Raw genomic sequence first — 13,502 nt, forward strand, 5'->3', positions numbered from 1 at the left:
TAAGATTGTAGACAAGGGACTTCTGTGCCTCAGTTTCTCTATCAACTAGGAATAATAACAGATATCCTGACAGAATTTTTTGAGTTTTAAATGAGATCATTATATACATAAAGCACACTTAGGCTAGTGGCTAGGAGTCAGTGCTCAAAAAGTCGGCCATTATTAGAATGCTACAGATTGCAGAGAGAGTAATGGCTCTATTTTATTAAGAAGATACAATTAGCAGGGTTTGGGGCCTGATTTGGGCCCAGAGGGAGGGGTTACCTAGAAAAGAAACTAGAGATTTTTAGCTTGCCAACTGCAATGAAGATGGCTCTGGAGAGAGGACTTCTTTTCCCTTTGGACATTTTGAGTTTAAGGTGTTAATGCAACATCCATGCACAGATGCCAACTAAGCAGGTGAACATGAGTGTGAAATTCAAGGAAGTCATCTAGGGGAGTCATTAGCAAACAGTGATGAGAGGTGTTAGAACAGTGGGCCAAGGATATCATTCTGAAAAACATGGACATTTATTTTGGGTTAATACAGTGATAGTCAAATGACATGGAAATACAGAAAATAAAAGTATCAGCCCTGTAGGAACAATGACCTCTGACATTCAGATAAACAGTATGTTCCCATTGTCTAGAAAAATTAGGGTACTAATAGCACATTTTGATCCCAAGCCATAGATATCAAATAAGGACAAATGCTCTCAACACATTCAGACTGAGTCAAAGAGATTTTCCAAAGGTATACTCAGAAAGACCACAGTAAATTTGTGTTATCTCTAACAAATGATACAAAAATTTAAAAAAATACTATTTCCTGTAGCCACTCTTTTAAAATCATATCAGGTATGGATCTCAAGATTATCCCTATCTTTATTCCCAGCATAAAGTACATGCTTAAGGTCTGAGGTCAGGGTGCCAACTGGTCAGGTTTCTTTTTCTTAAGTCATTTATTTATTGTTTTTTTTTACGACTGCACTCATGGCATATAGAGGTCCCCACACAAGGGGTAGAGTCAGAGCTGTAGCTGCCGGCCTACACCACAGCCACAACATAGGATCCAAATTACATCTGTGACCTACACCACATCTCATGGCAACACGGGATCCTCAAGTCACTGAGCAAGGCCAGGGATTGAACCCATGTCCTCATGGATACTAGTCAGGTTCGTTAACCACTGAGCCACGATGGGAATTCCTTTCTTTTCTTAAGTCATTTAATATCTAGGATTGTGTTTTAGCAAAATAATAAAAAAAAATAGATCTGCTCTTTCCATCCATTTAACAAAGCAGTTAGCAAGTAATTTTACTTGTCCAGTCACTTGTGGAACAAAGCTTTCTTTTAAAAACTAAGTGGGATACTGGGATTTAAGTTTATCATCAATCAAAATATCATGAAAAACAAGCAGTCCACCAAACACAGCAAACAATGCCTGTGATACATCTAGGGACCAGCAAACTTCCTATTTTTGCCTTCCACTGCCATGTAGCCTCCAATGCAGTAGTGTTTTGGCATTTCAAATATGAAAATGCAAACTATCTTGAGGTATCACTTCAGAATGGGAAGAAATATGGCATCTCGCTACAGGGAAGGGGTACTGTTGACATTTCTGGCACCAAATTTTTAGCGTGTGGACCTGTGTCTCCCTCAACTGAACATGCTACATTCCTGCTCCCCACCCCCTAATATCAACAGTACCCTCCAATCACTTCTGACAACCAAATAATGGCCACAAACACCCCTAGAGTAGCAGTGTAGCCCTTGATTGAGCATTACTGTTATAAAAAGTTGGCTGTGTTGATTAAAATAATGCTACCTCAGACTGTGGATCTCTTTATCATAAATCCAAATATTGCAAAGACAACGAATGCTTATCTAAGAAAACCAATTCCCATCTTTATTGGAGTGGGACTGAGGGACTCATCAAATCTCACAGGGAAGGACTCTTAGAGAACAATTGTCCTAAGGAGATTATGTGACAGGCCCATGGAGCCATGGTTAGGAAATGGCAAAACCAGAAAACCCCAAACTCACCCAACTAGCAACCAGCAACTGGTGGACAGACTGGAAACTCAGCAGCTTCAATTACGTACAAAGAAACAAAACTATTTTTTGACATTGGATGACAAAATAACTGTCACCCAGAGATTTGCTGGGTCCTAAGGATTCATGCAATAACGTTTAAAGATCTCTACCCAGGTTTAATTCACCTTCAAATTAAAAGTTGAATTTTTACTCATCCCACTAAGTTCCTCCAAGTAATAATTTTATGCATAAATATACACCAGCAAAACTTCTGTATTAGTATATCCTGAAGTTATGAATAGCTCCTGGTACCATTTTAAAAAAGAAAATAGCCTCAAAATTCATCAGCTTTTTAAAACAGATGTATTGGTATAGTTTTAAACAGTAAGCTGTGGGCAACTGGCACCATTAAAAAGTAGCATGAGTAGACAAAAAAGTGTAAGATGATTTTCCCCATAAATATTAGAAATACAGAATCTTCACCACATGATAAACAAGCAAAATAGGCAAGAAATATATACCAACTTCTCTTGGCCTCATGATATAGTCAGGGTAAAAAAAATACGGGAGATGCTCCAAAAAATAACAACAAATACCACATATATAAATTGCTCATACATGATACAATTTCACTACTTTTAAATCAAACAATACCAACTTTTCCTTGGTAATCTACATATGCTGAAATGATCAGGTCTTCCATTTAAAAGACAGAACATATCAAAGAGTAGTAAAATAGCAATGTTTGGCATTTTTTTGTCACATACCTAAATACCTGAACCTAAAATGTCATTATGTGGAGAACTAAAACAAAATAGTAGTTTTTAGTGCCCCATTTATCATACCAGCTAATTTTCTTTCTAAAATGCTAAAAATGAACCAAAGATTAATACCTCCTCATAAGCCTGGAAACTTTGACATTTTCTTCTTTGATACACTTGGCTACTGATTTTAAGGACTGGAAACCTGGAGGGACAGTTCCCTCTGGAAGACCCAATCACTTCATCTCACTTGCTGTTTTACAAATGCACATGTGATCACAAAGTGAATCCAGGGAACCTTACTAACCCACCTCCGAATGGCAAAGACAGACCTATCTCTCAAGACAGCTGTAATTTTGGGGGGGTTTTGGTCTTTTTGCCTTTTCTAGGGCCGCACCCACAGCATATGGAGGTTCCCAGGCTAGGGGTCTAATCAGAGCTGTAGCCACCGGCCTTCGCCATAGCCACAGCCACGCAGGATCTGAGCCGCATCTGAGACCTACACCACAGCTCACGGCAACACCAGATCCTTAACCCACTGAGCAAGGCCAGGGATTGAACCGCACCCTCACGGTTCCTAGTCAGATTCGTTAACCATTGAGCCACGACGGGAACTCCAAGACAGCTGTAATTCTCAACAAAGCGTAGAGCTCACACCCAGTTCCCAGGGAGAATATCAGACCTTGGTCTTGTTTCACCTGTGTAACTGGAGGCATGAGGCAGAAAGAGGATGTTAAAAGATTCTACCATGTCTCCCAGTGCCAGTCTCACTTCACAGTGAAAAGTGGTGACTGAAAAAAAGAAACACCTCAAAATATAAATCATCAAAAAGACAAAACCAGGAGTTCCCATCCCACCATGGCTCAGTGGAAATGAATCTGACTACGATCCATGAGGACACAGGTTCAATTCCTGGTCTTGCTCAGTGGGTTAAGGATCTGGTGTTGCCCCATGAGCTGTGGTGCAGGTCACAGGCACGGCTCGGATCTCACATTGCTGTGGCTGTGGTATCGCCCCACAGCTACAGGTCCAATTCAATCCCTAGCCTGGGAACCTCCGTATGCCGCCAAGTACGGCCCTAAAAAGACAAACAAAAATAAAAACACAGCAGGATCATTTTCAATGAAGACAGTACCAAGAGTCTGGGGCACTATGCCCTTTCTGCCTTCTGACAGGGTGGATGCAGGAACTGTGGGGACATGAATATTCATACCACATGAAGTATCAGCAGCAATCCCATTTTGGAAAGCTTCCCTCAGACAATAATAGCCTCTTAAAACTGAAGAATTCCAATTGCTAACTTACTTCCATTAAGTGATTAAAAACATTTCCTGGCCTGTCACATAGGCAGGAATCAGAGCTAGAGCTAGAGCTAAACAAGCCCTCAGAGCAGCTAAACTTCATTCAGCACTCTTCCCGACATATCATTCAACGTCTTCATATGGATTTCCCCGGGGCAGAGGGGCAAGGAAGGGGAGGATATGTCTCCCACACACAGCCAGGTGTGAAAAGAACAGAACGTAAACTTGTATGCTATTGTCTCTGTCAGTGTCAACAAAACACCTCCCAGGTCTTGGAGATAATCAGCTAATTCTACCTCATCCTAACCATGAGCTCTGCAGAATCTCTAGCCCTAACACAAAGGTAAATAAATAAGAAAGCCAATTACAGATTTCACACATATCTTACATATTGGTCTGCAGTTTTTAATTAGAATTAGCTATCAAAGACACTGCACCTTTGACATCTTTGAGCATAACAATGTTTAAGAGTGGTTTGATTAGGTCAATGCTTCAAAGTTTGCAACATATTCAATTTACTTCACATGTTTGCAAATACATTATCAGCAATTCTTAAATATTTCAAGTCGACTAACTCTAAGAACAGAAGGTTTGTTCTCAAATAACTCTTCTGCGGTGAGACAAAGACTGAAAGAAGCCTATGACTTGAGTCCAGGTCTCTAACCAACAATTACTAAATCATCACTGGTGAACTCATATGTGGGTACTTCAAGGTTGAGAGGTGCAGGCCCCTTCCTGATCCTGCCAGATGCATCATAGTGTGACCCATGGCAGGGGCAGTAATAACCACCAAAATCTCCTGCATTTGCAATGGGCACACAACCAAGATGAGTACAAACACCTATCAAGATAACCCATTCAGGTTTCTTAACTCGTTCTAAATCATGCTGTGGGTCCCTCAACTGGGACACTTCAACTGCAGCCTCCTGGTCAATTTCCTTCTTGGTTCTGTGACGCACAAACAGAGGTTTGCCTCTCCATTTGAAAGCCATGTTCTTGCCCTCTGGAATATCAGATAACTTGATTTCAATTTTCGACATGGCCAACACATCAGCAGAAGCACTCATGCTGGAAACAAACTGGGAGACGGCATTCTTGGCAGCATATGCAACACCCACAGTAGTTGTTGCAGTTATCAAATAGGAGAAACCTTTTCTAGCATCACTGCTCTCTTTTGAGGACTTTGTACTATCTAACACTTCAGCGCGACGATAGTCAGAGAAGTCAGGCACTCTGATATCCGTGTGCGAATAACGAACAGAAGCAGGAACTGCAAGATAAACAGAAGGTTAAAAAACACCATTAGATGAGTACCCTGAAAGGGGCATACATCAGGAAATGGACCTTTATGGATTCACAAGCAAAAATCAAATTCTAAAAACGTGAAAGAAATACGGTACTCAGACTTCTTGTTGTGGCTCAGCAGGTTAAGAACTCGACTAGTATCCATGAGAATACAGGTTCAATCCCTGGCCTCGCTCAGTGCATTAAGGATCTGGTGTTGCCATGAGCTGCAGTGTAGGTCACAGATGTAGTTTGGATCCCATGTTGCTATGGCCATGGCATAGGCTGTCACTGCAGCTCGGATTTGACTCCTAGCCTGGGAACCTGGAAACTTCCATATGCCATGGGCGTGAAAAAAAGAAAAGAAAAAAAAAGCACAAAGAAACAAATAAATATGGTACTCACTGGTCTCAGAAATAGTCAAGTTGGCAGTCCCAGCATATAAAATACTGAGAACAAAATGAGGTCAACCACTACCACATTGATATGAAATCATAATACATATAAACTGAGTTCCTCCTGACTGAATAATGCTGATTCATAACAATTCAGTGAATCACATTTAAAAAGTTAAAAAACACTGTAAACAGCAATATTTTAAGTACCTCAAAATTCAATCTGCCAAATATCTTCCATATTTCCTGGATTAGAAGAGACTCTAAAACTCATCTAGTTTACCCATTAAACTGATGTGCAATGATCTTATTAAGCCAAATGTTTAACTTTATATTCCTATCTATCAGAAAGAACTGCTAAAAATTCACAAAACACTGATTATAATAAACATTCTATAAACAGGATAGCTTTAGTAATAGAAACTCAGAGATATCTTTTTTTTTTTTTTTTGGTCTTTTTAGGGCCACACCTGTGGCCTATGTGGTTCCCAGGCTAGGGGTCCAATTAAAGCTGTAGCCGCCGGCCTACGCCACAGCCACAGCAACTTGGGATCCAAGCCTCATCTGCAACCTACACCACAGCTTAGGCCAACACTGGATCCTTAACCTACTGAGCGAAGCCAGGGATCGAACCCACGTCCTCATGGATGCTAATCCGGTTTGCTAACTGCTGAGCCACAATGGGAATTCTGAGATTTCCATTTTAGACTCAGGTTATAAATTCGAGTAAAACCACAAATGGCAGAAAGGTCATCCTTATCAGAATACACACCTATCAAAATCAAATGAAATCTCCAAAAGAACCAGTTTCAATTTAGTATAAGAAAAAAGCTTTTTTTTTTTTTCTTTCTTTGAAGGGCAAAAGCATCTCTAAGAGCAGAGGCATTATCTTTTTTTTTTTAAACTGCTATGGATCTCTCAACTGGGACACTACCACCGCAGGCCATAAAAATAGGCCAATATTTATGTCAAATGAATATTAAATAGTTACTGTTTATGTAGTATTCTGGAGGCAAGCAATTAAAAAAAAGTTCATCCTTCTGCCCCATACCATTTTTAAATATCTGACCAAAAAAAATAACTTACTGGCATCACTTTTAAGTGTTTCAGGAAGCAACAGCTCATTGCAAACAGCATACTCATTTTAAGAAATTTGCCTCAAAGTTTCCTTTTTAGAAAAGGGGTCACTAAAAATTCCTCACTTTCCAGAAAAAACACATACTTATAAAATGCATTTTCATATAAGCTGAAATTCTACTTGACTTTCTCGGCTGTCTAATCCTAACATATTTCCTTGAGAAGTAAAATATTATAATATGGAATACATTTTACATGGTTCTCTAGGTCAGTAACATTTTTTCTTTTTACAGCTGCAAATGTGGTACATGGAAGTTCCTGGCTAGGGGTCGAATTGGAGCTGGAGCTGCAGCTGCAGGCCTAGCCCATAGCCACAACAAGGCCAGATCTGAGCCATTACCTTTGAAGCCATGCTGGATCCTTAACCCACTAAGTGATGCCAGAGATCAAATCTACATCCTCATGGACAGTGTCTGTTTCTTAACTGGCTGAGCCACAAAGTGAAGTTCAACGTCAGTAACTTTATGGAAGCCATAAGTATTCATAAACAATGGTGAAACCTATCAAAATAACTCTTTGTACTTTCTAACTAACTCAGCATTTTTTGGAGGGGACAGGACACAGGTAGTGCCTACATGATATTCACAACTCCAGCAAAGTGCATTATGTCACACACTACCCTACTCCTACCTAATGCTTATCTATCGGTGTCACCCAGGGTTTGGGATCAAGTATGAATTACTTTCCCTTAAGTACTACTGTCTTGGAATACCCTGGAAAGACTCTTACCATACCTAAAAGATGAAGGAACCAAAGTTTATACTTCTACATTAAAAACCCTATCTACAACCCTAACCATATTACAGTACACAAGGAAAGGTACAGGAACACTAAATAGAAAGGCTTTGACATTATCACTCAGAGATATGGTGGCAAAGGAAATCCAGTTTTCTACTCTCATTCTATCTAGCAGGTTGCATTTATATTGAGCTACCCCATCAAGAACACTTGGGGAAAGAATAGGGCAAACACCATTCCCTAAGTAATTTACACAGGCTCTATTAGGTGTGACTTTCAGATGCTAACCAGATCTAGTACTACATTAAAACAAAATCAGATACTTATAGAAACATCAGAAATGTCGAAAACTTAAGGCACTATAACAAAACAGGGGGTTTTGTAACCAGCTATAACGGAAAAAAATAAAAATCATTAAAATAAAAAATATATATAAAAAAACAGATGACTAATGAGAACATACTATATAGCATGGAAAATCTACTCAGTAATTTGGGGAAAAAGGAATTGATATATTTATATGCATGTCTGATTCATTTTGCTGTAATCCTGAGATTAATGCAACACTACTCCAATAAATTTAAATTAACACATAAAATAAATTTTAAAATATAGAAGACTTGAGAAAAAAAAAAAAAAAAACAGATGGTTTGGTTTTAAGTTGAGCTCTAACATGTCCCAACTCAGGGATCTTCTCTGACCTAACCGCCCCTTTCCACAAACCACCTGTACAGGAGATTTTAATATGAATTTAAGCTTCAAGCTGAAGGCAAGGCTACAGGAAAGAGGTCGGCCTTAAGTTTCTACATTATTTACCAGTTCCTGGAAAAGTCAGGTAAGCCTCTGATTTTTAGAAGAAATTCTTTGCCATTTGATTAATTCCAAAATACTTTTCTCCTCTGTTACTGATATTTTTCCCTTCCCATGCTGTTCCTCAGCTCCAGTCCAAAAATAACTGGCTTGGGCAATTGCTCTAAAACCCACTGGCGCCCCCTAAAAAAATTGCCACTTTATTCACTCACAAGTATCTTGCACCAACTATATGGAAAATGTGGGAGATATAAATAATAAGTAAAGGAGATATTCTCTACACCTTGAAGCTCAAGGTCAGATGAATCACCAAAAGAGTAGAAAGTGTTATGTGCTAAAGAAATCAGCAAATGAAAAATCTTATTTACCTAATCTTAAATTAAGATAGAAAAGATGGGTAAGACTTGGAAATATAGGAAACTGGGTGGGAAGAGCATTTAAAGTAAAAGGAATTGGGTGAATGAAGGCAGAAGAGGCAGGCCCAAGGTCGATCCATCCCGGCAAGGAACCTGATCCCGCAAACAAGGCTCCCCATCTCCCAGCAGACCCCCGCCCTCCTCGGCTGCTCCCTGGGTCCAAGGCTGGAGAGAGCGAGACAATAGGGACCCCTCAGCCCCTGGTCGCTCCCCTCTGCCTGGCTCACCATTGAGGCCTACGGAGGCAACCAAAGGCCGGCCCGCGGCCTGGCCACTCAGCGACTCTCGGCACAGGAAGGACCGCTTCGCGTCTAGCACTGGTGACTCCGAGGTGGCGGGCAGCGCGGCCTGCACCAGAGGCCGCAGCGCGCCCGCCACCCCGCGAGACGTGGCCGACAACACCGGCGCAAAAGGGCCCGAGCGGGAAGCGACAGACAACATGGCGACAGCAGCTCTGAAACCCAGGCGGGTCACCGGGACGACCTTCCGCCAGCGGCGCAGGCGCGTAGAGGGGCCAGAGGCGCGGGATCCGTGACGTCAGTACGCCAGCAGAAGAGGAGCCCCGCCCCTCTACAGGGCGGGGCGATCCTGTAGAGACGCACGTTAGAGGCGGGGCGAAGATGAGCTGGTAGAGGGGGTGTGGCCTCGCCTCAGTTCCAGGTGTCCAGCGGGCTAAGTCCGTGGTTCTGCCCTAAGAAAAGGGACAAAGGAGGTCTCCAGGAGCGTCCCGTGGGCCGATTTTGCGTCTGTCAGGGTTTTTTATCTTTGGGGAACTAGGGAAAAGAATAAATTATCATAATAGTTTAAATAGGGATGATAATAGTAGTGAATATAAGTACTAATGTTTATGTATACATAAAATATGATTGAGTGTATGCATAAAACTCAGAGCAGAATCTGACAGGTAGTATTACTGTAATGATTATTATCGTTATCTAAAAAATAAATAAATATTTTTAAAAGTCTGGAGACCTACTGCAAAGCTTAGTAATATTGAGGATGGTGGTGGCTTATGTTTAGTAAATATTTACTATGTATTAGATATTGTGCTTTACCTTCATTCTTTCATTTATAATCAAGATCCCTATCTATATTTTACCAATGAGAAAACAGAGGTTTAGAAGAATGATGTGCCCAGGTGAAGCGAGCCAGCAAGCTGTGAAGTGAAAGAGTCTGTCTTCTGAGTCTGTGTTCTTAGCTACTGTCAGTGCCCCTAAGTGAGATTTTAGGGGATGCAGAAACAAGTCCCTAAATCATTTTCTATCCCATGGTAAGAATGTTACTCCCTTACTTCTCTTTACATCCTTCTGGTTACACCAAAGAGAAAGTCCCAGTTTGGTGTTAATATACCTTTAATTCTTCTCCAGACTTTCTAATCTCCCTTTTACAGAATAGCCCTTAGATTCAAAGCGCTTAGGTGGTTGAATCTAGAGATTTTATAATAGTGTGTTTTCATGGTATTTATTTTCTAACCATACTGATATTCCAGTGACTGTAGTGAGATAAAGTTCGTTGTACATTTATTCAGGTCAAAGTGGGTTATTTAAATATTAAGTAAATATTGGAGTTCCCGTCATGGTGCAGTGGTTAACAAATCGGACTAGGAACAACGAGGTTGCGGGTTCGATCCCTGGCTTTGCCCAGTGGGTTAAGGATCTGGTGTTGCCATGAGCTGTGGTGTAGGTCATAGACGTGGCTCAGATCCTGCATTGCTGTGGCTCTTGTGTAGGCCGGCAGCTACAATTCCAATTAGATCCCTAGCCTGGGAACCTTCATATGCCCCCGGAGCAGCCCTAGAAAAGGCAAAAAATAAATAAATAAATCTATAAATATTAAGTAAATATTAATACAAGGATGCACAGATTTAGCAGAATTGTGTTGGTGGTGGGTATATGAACCAAGGAAGTTTCTCTAGTCTGTGCTGTGCTCATCCTCTGTGACCTAAGGAATCTTCCTAACCCTTCTATGCCTCAGTTGCCTCGCATGTAAAGTGGGGATGGTGAGGATGCCATCTGAGAGGAGTAAGTGTACTAATATGTTTAAAGCACCCACAGGGGGCCTGGCACGTACTTAGTGAGGTGAGGGTTTGCTAGGTTTTTTTTCTTTTGTCTGACATGTCACCTTCCTCTTCTGAGAAGCCTTCCTTTGATTCCTACTGACTCATTTATGTCCCTCTCTAGGTTCACAGCACACTGACACTTCCTCCAGGACCCTCCTCAGGGCCTAGGTCTTGGGCTTCTTTATGGCCCCAGGGACTGTGTTGTACTCTTAGGACTGGAACCCACCTCTTCAGGGGCTACCCTGACTGGGCTCATCACAGGGTAGGCACCAGGTTTACTCCTGCAACAACCCTGATGATAAAGGCAGACCCTTCCAGAGCAGCAGTCACACACCAGCCATTGCTGGAGTGCTTTATACGAAAGAACACAATGTCACAACAGCCCTCTGAGGTGGGGAAGAGTAAGTGAAGGATGAATGATGAGGGAAGGAAGGAAGGAGCTTCACAAGGTAAGCAGAGTAGGAATTGTTATCTCTGGGCTCTCAGGGTTCAGTCCTAGTTCTGCTGTTCCTAGGCTTTGTCCATAGTTGATTTATTTATCCTCAATGTTCTTCTGTAAAGTGACAGTAAAAGCAGGATCTAGCCCCAAAGTGTTATTTAAAGGATTCAATGGATTAATTCATATAAAGTGAATAGAACTATGTCTGGCAAGTGCTGTGTAAATTGTCCATAATAATAATAAAAATAACTCTCTAAATTTTCTAGATTAGGAGTTCCCATTGTGGCTCAGTAGGTTAGAACCCAAAACAGTGTCCTGGAGGATGCCGGTTCAATCCCTGGCCTCACTCAGTGGGTTAAGGATCTGGTGTTGCCGCAAGCTGCATCGTAGATTGCAGATGTGGCTCCAATCCCATGTTACTGTGGCATGACGTGGGCCAGCAGCTGCAGCTCTGATTCAACACCTAGCCTAGGAACTTCCATAGTGCTGTAGGTGTGGGCATAAAAAGAAAAAAGGAAAGAAAAAACTATTTTTCTAGATGAAGAAACTGAGATTCAGAGAAGACAAATAACCTACCTGAAGACACATTTTTTTTTCGGTTTTATTGAGATATAGTTGACACATAACGTGTAAGTTTAAGGCGTACAGCTTGTTGCTTGGACACACTCATATACTGCAGCGTGATTACCACCAGAGTTAGCTAATATCTAAAGCATCTCATGTAATTATTACCATGTCTTTTTTTGTGGTAAGAACACTTAAGATCTACTCCCTTAGCAACTTTCATGTATTTATTATTATTATTATTATTATTATTATTATTATTATTATATATGTATTTTTTGTCTTTTTGCCTTTTCTTGAGCCGCTCCCACAGCATATGGAGGTTCCCAGGCTAGGGGTCAAATCAGAGCTTTAGCCACCGGCCTACACCACAGCCACAGCAACACAGGATCCGAGCAGCATCTGTGATCCACACCACAGTTCACAGCAATGCCAGATCCTTAACCCACCGAGCGAGGCCAGGGATCAAACCCACAACCTCATGGTTCCTAGTCGGATGCGTTAACCACTGTGCCACGACGGGAACTCCTATAATATATTATTATTAACTGCAATTATCATGCTGTACATCAGATCCCCAGACCTGGTTCATCATATAACTAGAAGTCTGTACCCTCAGACCATCATCTCCCCATTTTCACCAATCCCCTTCCCCTGGTAGCCACCACTATACTCTCCATTTCTATGAGTTCTGCTTTTTTTTTTTGATTCCACATAAAGTGAGATCCTACAGGGTTTGTCTTTTTCTTTCTCAATTATTTTGCTGAGCATCACACCCTGAAACCTGAGGTTTCATCTAGGTTGCCCCCAGTGGTGGGGGTTTCTTCTTTCTCATGGCTGGATAATATTCCGCTGCATCTATGTACCACATCTTATTTATTCATTTGCCCATCGACAGACACTGAGGTTGTTTCCATATCTTGGCTAGTGTGAATATCGTTGCAGTGAACACAGGAGTGCCCATATCTCTTTGAGATACTGCTTTCATTTCTTTTTGATATATACCAAGAAATGGGATTGTTAGATCATATGGTAGCTCCTTATTTCTTTATTGCAGAATCTCCATACATACTGTTCTTTTTATAGTGACTACACCAATTTACATTCCCATCAACAGTACACAGGTTTCCCTTTTTTCCACATTTCATTGTAATTTTGATTTGCATTTCCCTGATTATTAGTGATGCTGAGTATGTTTCTACGTACCTGTTGACCATTTGCGTGTCTTTTTTTTTTTTTTTTTGGTTTTTAGGGCCACACCCATGGCACATGGAGGTTGCCAGGCTAAGGGCCTAATAGGAGCTGCAGCTGCAGCCGCCAGCCTATGCCACAGCCGCAGCAACGCCAAATCCTTAACCCACTGAGGAAGGCCAGGGATTGAACCTGCAACCTCATGGTTCCTAATTGGATTCGTTTCCAGTGCGCCACGACAGGAACTCCTTGTGTGTCCTCTTTGAAAAAAATGTCTATTCAGAACCTTTGCTCATTTTAATTGGATTATTTATTTTATTGCTCTTGAGTTATATGAGCTCTTTATGTTTTGAATATCAATCCTGTCAAATACAATTTGCAAACATCTCCC

The 13,502-nt window shown here is 41.2% G+C and overlaps 1 protein-coding gene across 1 annotated transcript; it reads right to left on the bottom strand.

The window, feature by feature from the left end:
* Nucleotides 1-4,462: 4,462 nt before the first annotated feature.
* Nucleotides 4,463-9,359, bottom strand: LOC125133755 (cytochrome b-c1 complex subunit Rieske, mitochondrial). The gene is made up of 2 exons (XM_047792238.1): nucleotides 9,086-9,359; nucleotides 4,463-5,348 (listed from the first exon to the last, which is right to left on the bottom strand). The coding sequence occupies exons 1-2, from the start codon at nucleotides 9,297-9,299 to the stop codon at nucleotides 4,738-4,740; spliced, it is 825 nt and encodes a 274-aa protein (XP_047648194.1). The 5' UTR covers nucleotides 9,300-9,359; the 3' UTR covers nucleotides 4,463-4,737.
* Nucleotides 9,360-13,502: the final 4,143 nt, after the last annotated feature.

This window comes from Phacochoerus africanus, chromosome 8 (assembly GCF_016906955.1).
Source record: "Phacochoerus africanus isolate WHEZ1 chromosome 8, ROS_Pafr_v1, whole genome shotgun sequence".
In the NCBI taxonomy this organism is placed as follows: Eukaryota; Metazoa; Chordata; class Mammalia; order Artiodactyla; family Suidae; genus Phacochoerus; species Phacochoerus africanus.